This window comes from Cnephaeus nilssonii, assembly GCF_951640355.1.
Source record: "Cnephaeus nilssonii genome assembly, chromosome: 3".
Classification (NCBI taxonomy): Eukaryota; Metazoa; Chordata; class Mammalia; order Chiroptera; family Vespertilionidae; genus Cnephaeus; species Cnephaeus nilssonii.
The window spans coordinates 2,335,696-2,353,993 of record NC_137074.1 but is presented as its reverse complement, the minus strand read 5'-3'; the positions used below and the strand labels follow the sequence as shown (position 1 = coordinate 2,353,993).

The window sequence follows — 18,298 nt, the reverse complement described above, 5'->3', positions numbered from 1 at the left end:
CATCCCGCACCGGGTACCTGTGTCCGGCCCGCATCGGGTATCTGTGCCCAGCCCGCACCGGGGTATCTGTGTCCAGCCCGCATCGGGTATCTGTGCCCAGCCCGCATCAGGGTATCTGTGCCCGGCCCGCATCAGGGTATCTGTGCCCGGCCCGCATCGGGGCCTCCGCGCCCGGCCCGCACCGGGTATCTGTGCCCGGCTCGTACCAGGTATCTGTGCCCGGCCCGCACCAGGTATCTGTGCCCAGCCTGGACGAGGCCTGCCATGTGGAGCAGGTCGGGCTGGGAATGTGCCCCCAGCGAGCAGTCGGGTGGGGTGGGTGAGGACACTCACTGGCCTCTCCTTGCTCCCACATGGAAGCACGCACAGGGAGAGCTGGGACCTCTGACCCTGAAACTCACCGGGCGGCTCCCACAGGCCCAGGCCGAGGCCTGGCCCCGCCAACACTGGACAGGGACAGGGCTCAGCCAGTGGCTCCTAAGCATCTAGAGCTGGTCATTCCAGAGAGGGCCCCTTCTCCTCCTTCTCTGGGCACAGCCTTCCCCTTTCAGAGGCTCCCGGCTCTCAGCAGGAAGCCATCACCCGATCACCCGGTGAGTGACATCCAATGTGAGGGAAGAGACTAGATGGTAGGGGAGGGGGAAGGGAGAGGGTGCAGGGGAGAGGAGGGGGAGGGGAGGGGCGGGGAGGGAGAGAGGGACTGGTATGGAGAGAGTGCAAGGCCCTGAGTCCAGGGCAGCACCATCCTCCCCGAGCCCGAGCCTCTGGTCTCGTGGTTTGACTTAAAACGCAGTCTTTAAACAGATGGGAGGCTTCCCGCCTCTGAAAAATCCTTTACGTTCAAAGAAGTGTGTAACCCTTTCCATTTGCCTGATAAGCTGACATTTGCATTTGGACACAGCATCTGTTGTCTCTGAGGCAACATGGTCAAGGTCATGGTCAAGGTCATGGTCACAGGGAAGGTGCTGCTGCGGCCAGACAATACCAGGAGGGGTGGGGGGGGAGGGGCGGGGGGCAGGGACCCACCTTCCTACGAATGTGTGGCCTTGAGCAATTCATTTGCTCTCCCTGAGCCTTGGCTTCTGCATTTAAAGCAGGATAACCCACCGCCGTGCAGGACTCTGTGTGAGATGCCGAGTCTCTGGGCTCCCATAAATTCTTGTCATTACCATCATCATCGTCATCATCACTCTTCCAAACCCGTGGGCACCAGAACAGGACATGGTGGGATGTAGGGTCCTTTTAACAAGGCTCAATTCGTCTGATTTTCAGGCCAACCTGTAGAACCCTTAAAGATCCGCTGATAGAGGAACCAAGATGGTGGCATAGGTAAACACCTGAACTTGCTGTCTCGCACAACCACATCAAAACTACGACTAAAAGAAAAGACGGACATCACCCAGAACCACGGGAAGGCTGGCTGAGTGGAAGCTCTACAACAAGAAGGAAAGAGAAAAGCGCATCTAGACTGGTAGGAGGTGCAGAGGCGCGGAGAGCGAAGGTACGGAGGCGCGCGCGGAAACGGGCTGGCGACTGGGTACGCTGTGGTCTTTCTCAATCGGGAGGGAGATACAAGCTCCCGACTGCTCTGAACTCCAGTTCTGGGCGAGACTCTGGGGACCCAGACTCACACGCGGAGAAACTGGACTGTTTGGCATCGGGACAGGAACGCGAGGGCGGCTTTCTCTCAGACGTGGTCACAGCGATCATTGTTCCAGGGACCTATCCGGGGCCAAAGGGCAACCATTGCTGTTTGCACCACCCTGTGATTCCCTGAGACCATGCCCAACCCAATTTACAACCCCACCCAAGCTGTGCACAGAGGCATTTGCATGCGAATGGCCTGGCCTTTTGCAACATAACCTAACAAACTGCAGCTGGGTCAAAGAACCCCAGAGCTTCCAAAAGATGGCCTAAGGCTCATCATCAGCCTGCATTGCTTCACAGCTGTGCCTCATCTGGGCACATCCAAACCCCAAACTAAGAGGAGGAATCTACAGATCTCTCTGTAGCTCCTGCTGGGTGGCCTCAGGCAGGGGTTAACTTTGCACCTCCTTGGAGGTCCAAGAGCCAGTGCACCCAGTGGTCAAAGTGAGACCACACCAGATTACAACTCTTCACATCCATAAGAGACACACTCAGGGGGCAGACTCAGTGAGCACCAAAGCCCCACTGAAGCAAGTCCTGCCCCATAAGGGTGTTTCCAACACAGCAGTTCTCCCATTGTAGACACAACTGGTCCTCACAGCCAATTGGTCTGGAGGTCAATTCCTCCCAGTGATACCAACAGCAATCAAGGCTCAACTACAACAAGACTGTGCACACAGCCCACAATGGGGTGCACCAAGAGTGTCTACCTCAGGTGACTGGGGAGGCTGAGCCACTGGGCCCTATAGGACACACAGCACACAAAGCCACCCTATCAACACAGGGAAGCAGCCAAAATGCAGAGACAAAGAAACATGTCACAAATGAAAGAAATGGAGGAAAGCAAACTACTGGATATAGAGTTCAAAACCACGGTTATAAGGTTACTCAAGAATCTTCTAGAAACCTCCAAGAAATGTAGTGAGACCCTCGAGGATATGAAAAAGGACCAATTAGAAATTAAACATACACTGACTGAAATAAAGAATAATATACAGAGATCCAACAGCAGACAAGAGAATCCCAAGAATCAAGTCAAAGATTTGAAATACAAGGAAGCACAAAACACCCAACTGGAAGAGCAAAAAGAAAAACGAATCCAAAAATATGAAGATAGTGTAAGGAGCCTCTGGGACAACTTCAAGCGTACCAACATCCGAATTATGGGGGTGCCAGAAGAAGAGAGAGCTCAAGATATTAAAAACCTATTAGAAGAAATAATTACAGAAAACTTCCCCTACCTGGTGAAAGAAATAGACTTACAAGTCCAGGAAGCGCAGAGAACCCCAAACAAGAGGAATCCAAAGAGGACCACACCAAGACACATCATAATTAAAATGCCAAGAGCAAACGACAAAGAGAGAATATTAAAAGCAGCAAGAGAAAAACAGTTAGTTACCTACAAGGGAGTACCCATACGACTGTCAGCTAATTTCTCAACAGAAACTATGCAGGCCAGAAGGGAGTGGCAAGGAATATACAAGGTGATGAATAGCAAGAACCTACAACCAAGATTACTCTACCCAGCAAAGCTATCATTTAGAATTGAAGGTCAGATAAAGAGCTTCACAGATAAGAAAAAGCTAAAGGAGTTCATCACCGTCAAACCAGTATTATATGAAATGCTGAAGGGTATTCTTTAAGAAGAGGAAGAAGAAAAAGGTGAAGATAAAAACTATGAACAACAAATACATGTCTATCAACAAGTGAATCTAAAAAATCGAGTGAATAAAAAATATGATGAACAGAATAAACTGGTGAATATAATAGAATCAGGGACATAGAAAGGGAGTGGACTGACAATTCTCGGGGGCAGGGGGTGTGGGGGTGCGGGAAGAAACTGGACAAAAATCGAACACCTATGGATGAGGACAATGGGGGGGCGGGTAAGGGCATGGAGGGCACTCCCGACAGCGCCCACGCCCCGGCCATGCCAGGCCCACAGAAGTCACTCCGTAAAAACTCTCATCAGGGAGCAAATGGCATTTGTTTCCCAGAGAAACCAGGCCCCTCCCCAAGGGGAATGTGAGGCACAGAGGCCCCCAACCCACACGGCCCCCACAGTTGTCCCTGGAACTGTCAAATGTCATCTCCTCTCAGCTCCTGCCTCGCCGAGTCCATGGGCAGGCACTTGTCTGGCCCCTGCCCAGCTTCGTTCCTCTCCCTGCCACTGTCTGTCCTCTGCACGTGCCATCTGCGTCACGCGTGTTCCCTCTGTGGGAAACTCCCGCTAGAACTTAAGGCGACCGTGAGTGTGACATCACAGTGCTCACCCCACACAGGCGTGCAGACGGTCTTCCTGCCCGATGCACAGCACGCAGTACCCCCACCCCCACGCAGGCCTGGCATCCGCCCGCAGAAACCAGGGCGTCCTGCACAGCCGCACGCCGTAGCAGGCGCCCCACCTCGTCCTCCACCAGAGCGGCTGGGCCGGGTGCTCGGAGGAGGAGCCCGTGGGACCCGCTCTGCGCAGGCCAGCACAGCCTCGGAGCACGTGCCCCGTCACGTGGCCAAGGGCTTGGGGCTGGAGTGTTTCTGAAGGCAGGGGAACGCAGATGCCTGACCTTGGCCATGAAGGACGCTCAGTAAAAGCACCCAGGGAGCCCTGCGCACGCAGCAAGGACACGTCCTGCTGTCGAAGAAGGACGCTCAGGCCTGCCCTCTCATTCCAGACTCCGAGAGGTCACGGCGAAGAGCCGGCGGGACACGCCCAGGAGCCACTGGGGAAATGCCACCAGCTGACGCTCCAAGGAGGTCCGTCCCTGACCGCAGCTCGTTCTGGTCCTGGCCTGGGCGACGGTGACACCGTGAGAGAACCAGCTCTGAGACCATCTTCTGGGGCAGCAGGCACAAGAACGGCCCCCAACGGTGGCCACATCCTAACACGCAGAACCCGTGACTATGTCACCTCACGTGGCACACGGGACTTTGCCAGTGTGTCATGGCTGTAGATCTGAGGTGGCAGGTTATCCTGGATTTGCAGGTGGGCCGGTCTGATCCCCCCCATCCTTAAAAGTGGGAGCTTCCCCGCTGCGGTCAGGACTTGGCGAGGGAACAGCCGTCAAAGAGAGGAGCTCTGAGTGTGGAGGGGCAGCAGGCGGCCTCCAGGAGCAGGAAAGACAAAGGCACAGATCCCCCCACAGCCCCCAAGAAGAGATGGGGGCCCGCGGACGCCTTCATTAGCCCAGAGAGACCCACATCTTCGGACCAACAGAACTGTAAGGTGATCAGTGTGAGCTGTTTTAAGCCACCACGTGGGTGGTGATTCTAACCCTTTTGCTGTTGGCGCCCCCTAGTGGTCTGAAGATGCACGTTCAGACTTACCACCACTTTTACCACGTCCATCCCCAATTAGGTTCTGTTGGAAATGTCACCAGTTCGATGTTAGCCCCTATCAGAGGCTAAACCTTCCCAATTTGCCCAGGACTTAGGTTTCCTGAACCCTAGGATTTTCCTTTTTAAAACCAGGAAAGTCCTGGAAAGACGAGGGTGTGCTGGTCTCCATCCCCCCGACTCCCAGCTTAGACCCCATGGGGAGACCAGAAGAGCAATACGGAGGCCCAGCCACACGGGGACCTGGACAGAAACCTGTAGAATCGCATCTTGATTTGGGATCAGCAGCGGAAGTGCATCCTTTGCTCCTGGTGGGAGTTGACAACTGAAGATTTGTGAATTATTTCTCGACTCTCAGAGCAATGGAGAGAGGAGGGAGGAAGCAGGGTGGGGCGGGTGGGACAGAGAAACCACAGACAAGAAATTCTCGTTTTCTCTAAAAGTGTTCACATTCAACTTCATTTGTTTGGAATTCTCTAGCTCTTTTGCAAAATTCTTTAGAAAAACATGTAGCTTCCTGCCCTGGCCGGTGTGGGTCAGTGGATAGAGCATCGGCCTGTGGACTGAAGGGTCGGAGTTCAATTCCCATCAAGGGCACGTACCTCGGTGCAGGCTTGATTGCCAGCCCTGGTCAGGCCCGTGTGGGAGGCAACCAATCCATGTCTCTCACATTGATGTTTCTCTCCATCGCTCCCTCTCCCTTCCACGCTCTCTAAAAATCAATGGAAAAGTATCCTCGGAGGAGGATTAAGAAAAGAAATACGTAGCTTCCTGAAAAAAAGAAAAAAGTACCTTTTTCTCTCCATTTTTCTTTGAAATATTTGTAAGTTTTAAGGAGGCCGGAGGTCTGGAACTGTCTATTTGACAAAGAAAAAAAACTACTACCTTGAAGACCATGAGGTTGGTTTCACTGACTGACTTAAGAAAGTTCTATGGGTTGGGGATTGGGGGGGACTGGTCTTTCTATAATCCTTTTTGTTCCAACTGAAACTAGCCAGTTAATCAGAAACATCCTAAGGTTATTGAGGGAATTCTTATGAGATAGGGTGTAGGACCCGTGCGGATGTTAGAGCGCTTTCCTTTTCATAGGGAAGGATGGTGAAGTCAGAAGGCAGGGATCGCTGGGATGGTCTGAGGTGTAAGATCTGGAAGAACCCACCTGTCAGGAAATGCCTTCGCCCGCCTTCCGGGCAAGCCTGGCTCTCAGAGGGCCGTCTGGGAAGAGCCACAGCCGGCACCTAAGTGGTGGCAGTTACTCTTTCCTCCCCAGGGCCATCCTGGGGGGAGAGCCCCCATCCCGGCGGCCTCGTCCCTTCCCGGTGTCAGCCCCACACACAGCCGGAAAGAGTCCGTGTTGGTGACTCCCTCTGCAGCTTCCGACAGGCGCTGGAGAAAGTAGCAAAGCCAGGACACGCATGCCTTACATTAGGAACGTGCATTTTGTAAATGTATGCTCCCCAGGTCTCTTTCCAATAAGTTCCAGCATGCTTGAGAAGCTGTATTAATTACTACGGCTGGTTGCTATAGCTAGGAAAGATTTAAAAACCTAAAATAAATTCCAGAAGACCCAAAATAGCCAACGCAATCTTAAGAAGAACGAAGCTGATTTGCTCCTTGATTTGAAACTATGTTACAAAGCTCCAGTACTCAAAACAGTACAGCCCCGGCATAAAAACGGAAGCATAGCTCAACTGGACAGAATAGAGCGCCCAGAAATAAGCACACAAATACAGGGGCAATTAATTCACAGCAAACGAACAAAGACTAGGCAATGAGGAGAGGACAGGGTCTTTAATACATGCTGTTGGGAAAACTGGACAGCCACATGCAGAAGAATGAACCTGGGCCACTATCTACACTACATACAGAAATTAACTCAAAAATGATGACAGACTTGAATGTAAAACCTCAAGTCATAAAAACGCTAGAAGAAAAAATAGGCAGTAAGTTCCTTGGCATCAGCCATGGCGGTGACCTTTTTGGATTTGGCATCAAAAGCGAAGGCAACCGAAGCAAAAACAAACAAGCGGGACTACATCAAGCTGAAAAGCTTCTGCACGGCACAGGAGGCCATCGACAAAATGAAAAGGCAACCGACTGGATGGAAGGTGTTTGCAAATCAAATACCTGATAAAGGGGTAATATCCAAAATACAGACAGAACTCATACAATGTCGTAGCAAAAAAACAATCCAATTAAAAAATGGACAAAGGATCTGAATACGTTCCCAAGATGTGCAGGTGGCTAACACGTACAGGAAAAGATGCCCAATATCATGAATCATCGGGGAAATGCACATCGAAACCACAGTGAGATATCACCTCCTGCCTGTTAGAATGTTTATCATCAAAAACAGAAGAACTAACGAGTGCTGGCGAGGATGCGGGGAAAGGGAGACCCTCATGCACTGCTGATGGGAGTGTCAACTGGTGCGGCCACCGTGGAAAACAGTGTGAAGTTTCCTTTAAAAAATTAAAAACAATAGAACTACCATATGGTCCAGCAACTCCGCCTCCGAAAAGCAAAAACACTGACTCACCAACGTGTGCGCACTCCGTGTTGCTGCAGCAGCGTTCACAACGGCCCACACAGAAGCCGCCCCGTGTCCCCAACTTGTGCAGATCCTGCCGCGGCCACAGCGGTCCCAGAGGCAGAGAGAACTCCCCCACTTACGACTCTAACTCCAAGCCAGAACCCCCGTCGTGCAGTTAAGGGGGAAAGCAAGGCTTGGACACTGGGGTTCAAAGCTGAGGGAACAAAGCTCCGCTCTCCGTACAGAAAGATGTGACCGCAGTCACCGGGGAGGTGCCTGGGGGGGTGGGGGGGGAGTCCACCTTGGAGAAGCGTGGGCCATGGGTGCAGGGAGTGCTCATGACCTGCGCTGATGGGAAGGAAGATGAGGGGCTCGCGGGCGTAAAGGGGGCATTTTGACCCTAAGGGGCTACACGCCTGAGCCTGTCCAGCCCACCGCGGGCACCACCCATCACACCTGAGGGGCCGGCGGAGATGACGTCGGAGCAGCCAGCACCATGGGACAGAGGCCATTGCCATGTCTCTCTGAGGGACAGGGGTGCAGGCACGCCACCGCTCCTGGGAGAGGCTGAGGTCGCTGCCCGGAATCTGGTACGCCTGCCGCGTCCTGGAATTCTGACCTGCGAGTCCCCTCGGAGGGGGTGGGGGACCTGTGGCCTGGCATCTCTGTCCTGAGAGGCCACCTCTGTCTGACCATCCTCCTCCGCCCCTGCCTGCTGGCTCCTCTCCGCTCAGCGCGCCCCCCTCCTGCTTCCTCAGGCCCGCCCGCACCCCTGGCGAGGAGATGTGGGCCACCCTGCCCCTGGGAGGGAGGCGGCCCCCGGGAGAGAGCCGAAGGCAGAGGGCGCCCTCGGGACTCTGGTTATCACCGGGGTTCTAGTGCAGGGGTGACCCCCAAGGTCAAGAGGGAAGGCGGTAGGGGGCTGCTTGCAGGTCAGAGGCCAGCGACCCCAGCTGGGCCCTCCGCTGAGAGTGCAGCTCACGGATCACCTGGAGGCTCCTCCGCAGTCCCTAACTTTTCTGCAACCCAGAGGGCTGCTCCCTGGACAGGAATCCGCCCAGCGCCCAGCGGCCACTGTCCTGGCTCTTCCCTCCCCCCGTCTGCCCCCTAGTGGAGCCAGGCAGGACGGCAGCAACCACAGAGCCAGGCCCAGGAGCCGGCTCCTGGCAGAGGGTGAGTCAGGCCCATCAAGCTTCCCCCTTTCCACACCGCCGTCTCCACGCCCTTGTGGGTGCTGTGTATGGACACTGCCAGCGCACCCCGTGGCACACGCATTACGCATCACCCCCCCCCCCCCCCGTCAGCCCACGGAGGACAACGCGTCGGAAGTGCAGCGAGGCCCCGGGCAGAAAGGAACAACGAACGGGGCGTTTCTTCTTAAACCAACAGCAGCTCGCACCCTGGGAACACCTTCTAGCTCCGCTTTGCTCGCAGAGCCAGCCAGCGTCAGGCGTCCGTCCCAGTGCTGTGGGCCCGCTCCCCTCCCCACCCCGGCGCCCTGTCCACCTGCCGCCTCTGACCCGGCCCGGTGGTCCCTCCCTCCCTCCGGACCGCAAAGGGGGTCACGCGGAGTCCCCACGGAGACACGCTGCCCAGGGCTCCAGCACCACTCCACCACCATTGCGGCGCGGTCTTGGCAGCGCGTTGGAGAGCGGTGACTGGGTGGCAGCCTAGCTCTGGCCTTTCCAAAAAGCCTCGTAACCCTAAGTACGACCCCCACGACAGACAGCGCCTCCTCTTTCCGACCGTCGTAACAATCCGAGGACGAGGTGGCGGGTCACCCTTGACCCACGTAGCTGAACCCCTGAACCAAACTGCTCTTCGCTCTGAACTCTGGCCCCAGGTTCGCGAGGTTCGAGTCCCTGTCTCCGTGGGCGGAGCTGAGCCACGAGAAGTACACGCACGGCCACGTGGGACTTGCTGTTTATCCTCACGGACGAATTCGGCTTTAAAAACGCCAGGGCTCTTTTTAATCCTCGTTTAATCACATGGCCCGGTACCAACAGAAGCTTTTACACGGAGATGAAAAGCCGTTTCCCTGTAAAATTCTCACACGGCATTATTACAACAAAGGGCCGGCTTGTTCTGGAAAGCCTGCTTAATGACGCAGCCGGGTTTACGGACCCGGAGGTTTAGGCTCCTGAGTGGCCGAGCAGTGAGTCCCAGGGGAAAACGCAGGAGGAAGCGGAGGCCTGGCCACAGGGAGTCCTCCTTTCCCCCCCTCTCCCCCACTGCAGCACCCCCTCCCCCGCAGCACCCCCTCCTCTGAACTCTGCAAGCAGCCCTGAGCCTCTCATCTTGACTGTCTTTTCACTCACCCGGATTTCACCAGCTTGAACAGACGTGAGCCTCGTGTCCCACTTACCTGTGGCCCCCAAACAAAGCACCCCAACAGTGGGAGACACAGTGTCTGCTTTAGGACAGCTCCTACCCCCCTGGTCCAGGTCAGGACTTTGGACCAGGCTGGACTAGCGGGTCCTTCTGCTCCGTGTGGCCTCTCTGAGCGTGGGCTCGGCCCCCCGCTGCGCCCCTCTATCTGGAAGAGTGCGCGTGGACGGATACGTGAGTGAGGACAGCGTACAAGCACGAGAGCAGGTGCCAAGCATCGGGGGGTCCGTGTTGACCATCCACATTTTGCAGAACGTAGGTTTTGTAATCCCATACGCACTCCCCGTCTCAGCCAGATTGTTTTACAGACTCTGGCTTCTACTTTAGGGCAGGAGACGGGGCCTCTCATGCACACCAAGGAAGATGTGAGTTCAGTGACAATGGGCATCCTTTTCACCTTAGATTCAGGAAGTTGGGGGAGCAAACAGGGCACCCTACAGTGCCCGGGGAGCACAGTTTAGTGTAACCTCTTTGAAGAGGAAGTTTAATAAAGGTCATCAAATCCTTAACTGTGCATAGCCTGGCAATCCCAGTTCCAAGAATTTAGGAGAAAGTTCCCGTGGAGAGGAACTGAGCCTCCTGCCAACAGACATGAGTCAGCGAACTTGGAAGTGGGTCCTCCGGCCCCAGTCAACCCTTCAGATGAGGCCACAGCCCTGCCACCATCCCCACTGCAACCTCATGAGTCAGAAGGACCCAACGAAGCTGCTCCCAGATTCCTGGAAATTCCTGATGCAGGAAAACTGTGAACCAACAATGTCTGTTGTTTCAAAACGCTAATCAGAATAATTTGTCACAGGGCACAGGTAGTAACAGTGAGGACATGGACACATCTGCTTGGACACACACAGAACCCTCTGGGCAGGTGTTTAACGGTTCTCTCTCAGGACAAACACTGACAGGCTGGGCTGGAAGCAGGCTTGCTGTTCAATGTATTGTATGTTTTTATATCAATAAGTGTTTTATTACCCTAATGTATCATCTTTTTTTAAAAAAGGTCAGTAAGTGCATTTTTAAAAATATATTTTGATTTTTTACAGACAGGAAGCGAGAAGGATAGAGAATTAGAAACATCGATGAAAGAGAAACATCAATCAGCTGCCTCCCGCACACCCCCCACTAGGGATGTGCCCACAACCAAGGTACATGCCCTTGACTGGAATCGAACCTGGGACCTTTCAGTCCGCAGGCCGACGCTCTATCCACTGAGCCAAACCAGTCAGGGCAGTAAGTACATTTTACAAAAGAATGCCATGGACCACATGAATGACCAAACTGTGTATGAATATGTTTAATCTCTATTTGTAATTCAACTTTACTTACGTCAAGATTATGGGCTTGGCAGGCAAAAAAAAAAAAAAAATCTAAATATATATATGATGTTTAGAGTCTCAGATCTCTCTTCCTGTGACCGGCACTGCTGATTCTTACTCAGCAGCCCCTCTAGCCCACATTCCTCCGTTACTTTGCGGAATAAGCTCCGTCTCTGTGCTCCAGGCAACGCCCCCCGCCCCAGACAAGGCGTCGGAGCAGGCTCAGCGAGGGCCACCAGCGTTTCCTAAGGGCCTGACAGGGAATGGTGGCCTCTGCTGGCGCCTTCTGGAGGCAGAATTGGACACTCTCCTCGCTCCTTCTGTGTGAGGAAAACAGCCCCTCCCCCCCAGCCACGCCAGACACAGAGCCCACTTCAGGAACCGCCGCCCGCCGAAAAGAAGCAGAGAACGTTACCAGGAGCTGAGGTTGAAGACATTTAATGTTTGCTTTTATTTGTTTTACTAGAGGCCCAGTGCATGATTGAATCATGCACGTGTGTAAGAGCCGAGCAAACATGATGTCCTACCTCAGTTCCCGCCCCAACTAACCCTCCACAAATGTCATACATGTGATTTGTAAGCAAGTTATACAAGACATTCAAAAAAACAAATGGCAAAAAGTATCACGAGAGTCACAGAAGTGCATTTTTGCTCATTTCCCTTCAGAATCCATAGTCCACACATAGTTATGAAAATAACACCCCCATTTCAAGCTCCCGGAGACCAAGCCCCACAGAGCAGGCCTCAACATGCTCTCTCCTGGTGACATGTGCTGAGAGCCATGGCCTACTGGTCTACCGGGTCAGTCAGAGGCTGCACAGAGAGCCACAGCCTACTGGTCTACCGGGTCAGTCAGAGGCTGCACAGAGAGCCACGGCCTCCTGGTCTACCAGGTCAGTCAGATACTGCACAGAGAGCCACGGCCTCCTGGTCTACCGGGTCAGTCAGATACTGCACAGAGAGCCACGGCCTACGGGTCTACCAGGTCAGTCAGATACTGCACAGAGAGCCACAGCCTACGGGTCTACCGGGTCAGTCAGAGGCTGCACAGAGAGCCACAGCCTACGGGTCTACCGGGTCAGTCAGAGGCTGCACAGAGAGCCACGGCCTCCTGGTCTACCAGAGATCAATCAGATGCTGCTCCCAACAGATTCCCGACCCACTCCCATCCTGCCAAAGGTTGGGTGGTGAGACAAAGCTTGGATGGATGGATGGATGGATGGATGGATGGATGGATGGATGGATTGAGGGAGGCATTTCAGGGTGACAAATATTCAAAGACTATGTCTTCCTTGAGTCTCCCTTATGCCACCCTCAGCTTCACCTCCCTGGAGAACCAAGTGTGATGGCAAACCTCCAAGCTCAGCAGTCGCTCCACATTAATAGTCAAAAGTATGGTGTCCAAAACATAACCTCAGAAATTATTAGACTCTGGCCCAGGGTTGTTCACTGGCCACACTAAGACTTTGTAAGTCATGAGAAATCTGCCAGGAAATCCGTATCTCAGACGAACCCACCCCTGGACCCTGCCTCAAAGTATACACACTGGATTCGGAGAGCCAGGCCTGTAGGCGAGACTTCCTTAGTGACCAAATCCCCACAGCCATGCCCGTCCTCCCACATGCTCTGTGGTTAGCATTCTGTTGGCAGTTGCTATTATGCCAGCGTGTTATTATACAGTCGCTCTTTGTTGTTTTGAGTAAAGAAGGAAAGAACCTTTCTTACTAAATATCGCAAGGCTACCCTATAATTCGATGACAAATTAACACTTCGAGAAAACAAAACTGAAAATCAGCACCATCAGCAATGAATTGACCATCCAGACTTCCAGGGAGCTGTCCTCGCCGGTTCTACACGTTTCTGGTTCTTTTACATCCGAGAATACATCCGCACACATTTACAGGATGAGACAACAAATCAATAAGGTGACAATGCTCCCTCCGATAGACAATATCAACCACCAGGTGGCTAAAATTAGAAGCAGATTTTATTATTACGTATTACTGGGTCCATGTGCCATTACTTGCTGGTATATTTGGAACCAATACATTTATTTTTAGGAGATCAACCGAAGGACTTGTATGCATGCATATAAGCATAACCCATGGACGCAAGACGCTGGGAGGGGGGTGAGGGCATGTGCCCGGGAGGTAGGGGAGGCTGGGAGAAGGTCCATTGGGGAAAAAAAGGAGACATAGGTACTACTATTTGTAATACTTTAAACAATAAAACAAATAAAAAATAGGAAAACATGTAAACGTTAAAAGTTCACAAATGGGACGTGGGCAAAGTCATCTTAAACTGTGTTTGCCAGGCACCACGTGAAGGCAGGAGACGTCCGGAAGACGCTGTGACGCTCGCCCTGCAGAGCCGCTCTGTGAATTCACACGCCAGCGATGGCACAGAGCCACACACACACACACACACACACACACACACACACACACACCCCTGCCTGCACCTGCCTACGAAACCCAGGAGGGCAGAGGTCAGCTCTGGACTCGAGGGTCCAAATAAAAGGGAGCCCAAAGGAGGAACCTAGAAAAGGCCGAATCGGGCAAAGAAGCCCTGTTCGGAACTGCTGTGAGGGTTTCAATCAAGTATCACACACTCAAAGGTGCACCCGCCTCCGGGCTTCTGCTTGTTTTTCGCTCTGGGGCCTTTGTGTTGCTCTGAGAGAGGATGATTGGTCGGATAAGAAGAAAGTGAGAAGCCTCGGCCGCTCTGTGAGACCATCTTAAGTGGCCCTCAGAAGTTGGATCAGGCAGCAGTGGCTTGAAAATCAATCTCACTGTTTGGAATCTGTTTGTTTCCTTAAAAGGGGGGGGGGGGGGGTGGGGTGAAGAATGACTGATGAACTGATCACGGGCCAATCATCAAAGTAAAAACTTCTGGATAAGCTGTCATGATACGGCCCTGCCTCTGCCAGCACTAACCACTGCTGAGCAGGAGCTGGGAAACAACTTCTTTTTACTTTTCCTCACATTCTGATCTCCAGGGGAGCGAGGTGATTAGGTACCCAGGGGTTTGCCCTAAAAAAAAAAGGACAACAGCAGGGATGAAGTAGGAAGGGGCTGTTTGTTTTTAATGTTTTTTTTAATATATTGATTTCAGAGAGTAAAGGAGAGGGAGAGAGAGATAGACGCATCAATGATGAGAGAGAATCATTGATCCGCTGCCTCCTGCACGCCCCACACTGGGGATGGAGCCCACAACCCAGGCATGTGCCCTGACCGGGAATCCAACCGTGACCTCCTGGCTCATAGGTCAACACTCAACCCCTGCGCCGTGCCCGCCGGGCGGAAGGGGGCTGTTTCTGAGCAAACGCAATGAACGTGTGTGAGGGCCAGCGATGGAGCAGCCACAACCCCCGCTGGTACTAAGCTTATGTCAAGCCAGGAACCGTTCTGAGCGTTTCACTGAATCCTTGAATCCCCACAACCACCTCCCTAGGCAGGTACTATCAGCGTCCCCACCTCACCCATCAGCAACAAAGGCACAGAGAGGTTAAGTCTCCTGCCCACGGTCACACAGCGAGAAAGGAGCAGAGCCAGGATGTGATCCCGGACACCCACCAGCTCTAAGGCCCATGCTCTTTGGTTAGCAGTCTACTCCCTCAGGCAGGCGGCCACCCGTTCAAACCTCATCGCTTCCCGGACTGTGCTCCACGCCGAGGTGCAAGGCGAGCCTCACACCGTCCACGGAAGAGACAGGACACTCAGAGGGCCGTGTCCTGTGTGCGTGGGGCTTCCACAGAGCCATGCCCAGCCCGGAGTGGGGCTGAGAGCGACTTCCCAGGGAGGCGATTCCTGCTCTGGATCTTGGGACACAGATAAGCACGGAGAGGGGGGAGGTCAAATGTAAAGGCAGAAAAATGTGTTCTCGCAAAGGAAGTTGGCACAGCGGGACCACGGGTGACAAAGGGCGGGGACCCCCAGGCGCTGCCTAAGGGGCTGGAATAGCATCATGAAGGGCCTGTAGCCCGGCTAGGGAGTGTGGATTTGTGTGAAATCCTACAGTGACGCACTTGACACTGGAAACAAAACGACCCGGTCTTTTGTCCCTGGGTCACTGCCTCTCACCAAGAGTCTGGATGGGGGGCCAGGAATGGAGGAGGGAGACTAGCTGGAAAGCGGTTACTGTTTCAAAATGTAGCAGAGGTTGGAACCTGTAGCCAGGTGTAGCTGCCCAGAGCAGCCTCGGTTTCTTAACGCAACGAGCAGGTGTGGGGCAGCACCTGACCCAGCTCCCCGTCCCCGACCCCGACCCCCTGCAGACTCCAGCTCCCAGGCCTTCCCAGGGGCTGCGCGCTCAGGTTCCGTCCCAACACAGAATCTCCCAATTCACAAGCTCCGAGCGGCACCTGCTCACTGGGAAGAGAGGAAGGCCTTTCTCCCCTGACCGCGCTGCTGTGGAAATTCTCACCTTCATCAGGGAGCCTTTCTCCTTCTGCTCATTAGGATTCGCTTACTTTTCGGCAGGGAGGTTTAGGCCATGCTGCCTCTCTAAGCCGGGAGCATTTGGGAAGGATTAGGATTCTACGTGCAATGCGCATTCCTGACCCCAAGGGCTTTCGCAAAGGGCTTTTCAAACAAAGACCCTCCTGTGAGCCACCGGCCCGGCTTCTGATGCCTGGTAACCGCCTATTGAACTCAACGCCCTCAGCCAGGTCCTTGCTCTCTCCCCGTTTGAAGTGAGGGTGACAGCGGACAGCGAGGCAGACGCTCGGGGAGTCACCGCATCCCCTGTTCTTCCCAGACAAGTGTTCAAATGTTCAGTAAGGATGATCATTTAAATAGAAGCCCAGGTTCCTCCCAGGCACACCTTATGTCTTGACACAGCCCGCCAGAGGCGATGGCCGCTCCTGCTCCCGCCCCCAGGTGGCATTTCCCCGGAAGTTTCAGCAACCTTTGCAGAACCCGCTCTGAATACCAACAGGGCTTGGCGCATTTAAAAAAAAAAAAAAACGAAGTTAATTCTCCCATAACCTCCTGGCTGGGAGGCCCAGTAAAGGTTCCAGGACAAAGGGGGGGGGGGGAATTGGCCCGCACCCTGACTCCCACCACCTCCACCCCCTCTGCTCGCAAACCAGTCCTTCCAAACCCGCTCCTTCAGCTCCTCCGGGCGACCCGGTGGCCGCCTCCCGCCCGCCCGCCCGCCCGCGGATAAAAGCGCGCGGTGGCCATCGGGGCGCCCAGGCGGGGTCCTTGCGCACCCCTCCGCGCCCCGAGACCAGGACTGAGATGGGGGAGGGGGTCCTAAGACCCGGGGCGCGGGCTTACCTTCACGAAGAGCGTGATGTCGTGCTCGCGGCCCGGGGTCCCCTCCTCGGACGCCTCGCCGTCCTCCCCGCGGCCATTCACGGGCGCCGCCTCCTCCTCCGCCAGGTGGTTGCTGAGCTCAGTGGCCCCGGGCTGCGCGGTCGCCTCCCCGTCCTCGCTGCCGTCGGCGGCCCCCTCCCCGGCCGTGGCCCCCTCGCCCGTCCCATCCGAGCCGCGCACCAGACTCTCCTCCTCCTCCTCCTCCTCCTCCTCCTCCTCCGCTTCCTCCCCCTCCTCCTGGGGCCCCTCCTGGTCCCCCTCCTCCTGGGCCCCCTCCAGGTCCCCGTCCCCCTGGGGCCCCTCCTGGTCCCCCTCCTCCTGGGGCCCCTCCTGGTCCCCGTCCTCGCCAGCCTCTGCCCCGGCGTTCCCGGGGGCCGCTTCCTCCTCGGTCCCCCGGGCCCCACCCTCCTCCGCAGCTCCCGCCTCTGCACCCCGAAGCTCCCCTACCGGCCCCCCGCTGCAGCCCCCACTCCCCGCCGCTGCGGCCTCAACCCGCTCCACCTGCGGCTGGGGACTGCGGTCCCCTCCGGCCCCGGGCTCGCCCTCGGCCCCAGGTGCCCCTCCCGCCAGCCCCTCGGCCTCCACGCCGGCCCCGGGCGCGGGTCCGATGCCTCCCGGCCCCTCGGGGCCGCGCTCCGCCGCCTCCTCCGCCCCGGGGGCCGCGGGATCTCGGGGCGCCCCCTGAGCCTCCTCCCACGCCGCGCCCTGCGCACAGCGCCCCGGGCTCGCCTCCTCCCCGCGCCCGGGGGCCTCCACGCCGTCCCGGGCGCCCTCCGGGGCCTCCGCCTCGCCCCGCGCCCCGCTCGCTCCCGGCGTCTCAGCCCCCGCGTCGCCCGCACGCCCTCCGTCGGGCCCCGCGCCTTCGCCCGCCCTCAGCCCGGCCGTCGCGGCTGCGCCCTCCCCCGCGCCCCGCGGAGCCTCCCCGGGGCCCTCGCGCGCCTCCTCCCCCTTTGCCTCCGGGCCCGCAGCGCCGGGCTCGCCCGCTCTCTCGGCCGGCGGTGCCAGGGCACCCGGCGCGCCCCCCGCTGGCTCTGCGGCCTCGGCCATGGCCGCGGGTCCTGTCCTCGGCCCAAGACCCTGCCTGGAGGCTGCTGGGGGGCCGAGGGCCACTGCGCCGCCTCCGAGGGGACAATCCGCTCCGGGGTGGCGGCCCCCGCTGGGCCAGGACCCTGCGCCCTCCTGCGGGGCGGCTCCTCTGGGCCCGGGCTTCCCGCTCCGCGTCCGCCTCCCGCCTGCGCCCCAGGTCCCGCCGCGGCCCCGCAGCTGAGCCGCCGCACCTGTGCGCGCCCCGCCGCCGCCGGTCTGACCTGCAGTCCTGGGGCAGCTCCGTCCAGGGGCGGGGGCGGGGCCTGCTCCCCACGCCCCCCTGCCCGCCTCTCCCCCCTCTCCCCTCCCCCGGCCCCCCCCCCCCCCCCCGGCCGGCCACCGGAGCCTGGCCAATGACGGCCTTTCTCCGGGCCCTGCGGATCTCAGTGCAAAGAGCCTGGTTCTCCCGGCCCCTCGGTGTTTCCTGGAACCGCTTTCCGTCCCAGGCACGTTGACATCACCCCCAGCGCACCCCACCCACAGCCCTCAGCCCCTTGTCCCCCAGAGCCCAGCGCTAAGCCCACTGGAAGCCCAGGTCCGGCCTCCGTCCAGGGCGGGGAGGTGGGTCCCAGGAGGAAAGGGGAGCGGCCACGCCCACCTCCCGTCTGCAGACCCGGGGGCGTCCCAGAGGCCCCGCCCGGGGGGGTGGGGGGTGGCGGGGGGGGGGGGGGGCAGAA

At 56.6% G+C, this 18,298-nt stretch overlaps 1 protein-coding gene across 1 annotated transcript in view; it reads right to left on the bottom strand.

Moving 5' to 3' along the window:
- The window catches only part of CLIC6 (chloride intracellular channel 6), a gene marked incomplete at its 5' end in the record, with an annotated part of 35,025 nt that extends 17,443 nt beyond the window's left edge, over window positions 1-17,582 (bottom strand). The window contains 2 exon segments of the mRNA XM_079767251.1: window positions 16,497-16,688; window positions 16,806-17,582. Of these exon segments, the coding sequence (XP_079623377.1) occupies window positions 16,497-16,688; window positions 16,806-17,582 (969 nt within the window).
- Window positions 17,583-18,298: the final 716 nt, after the last annotated feature.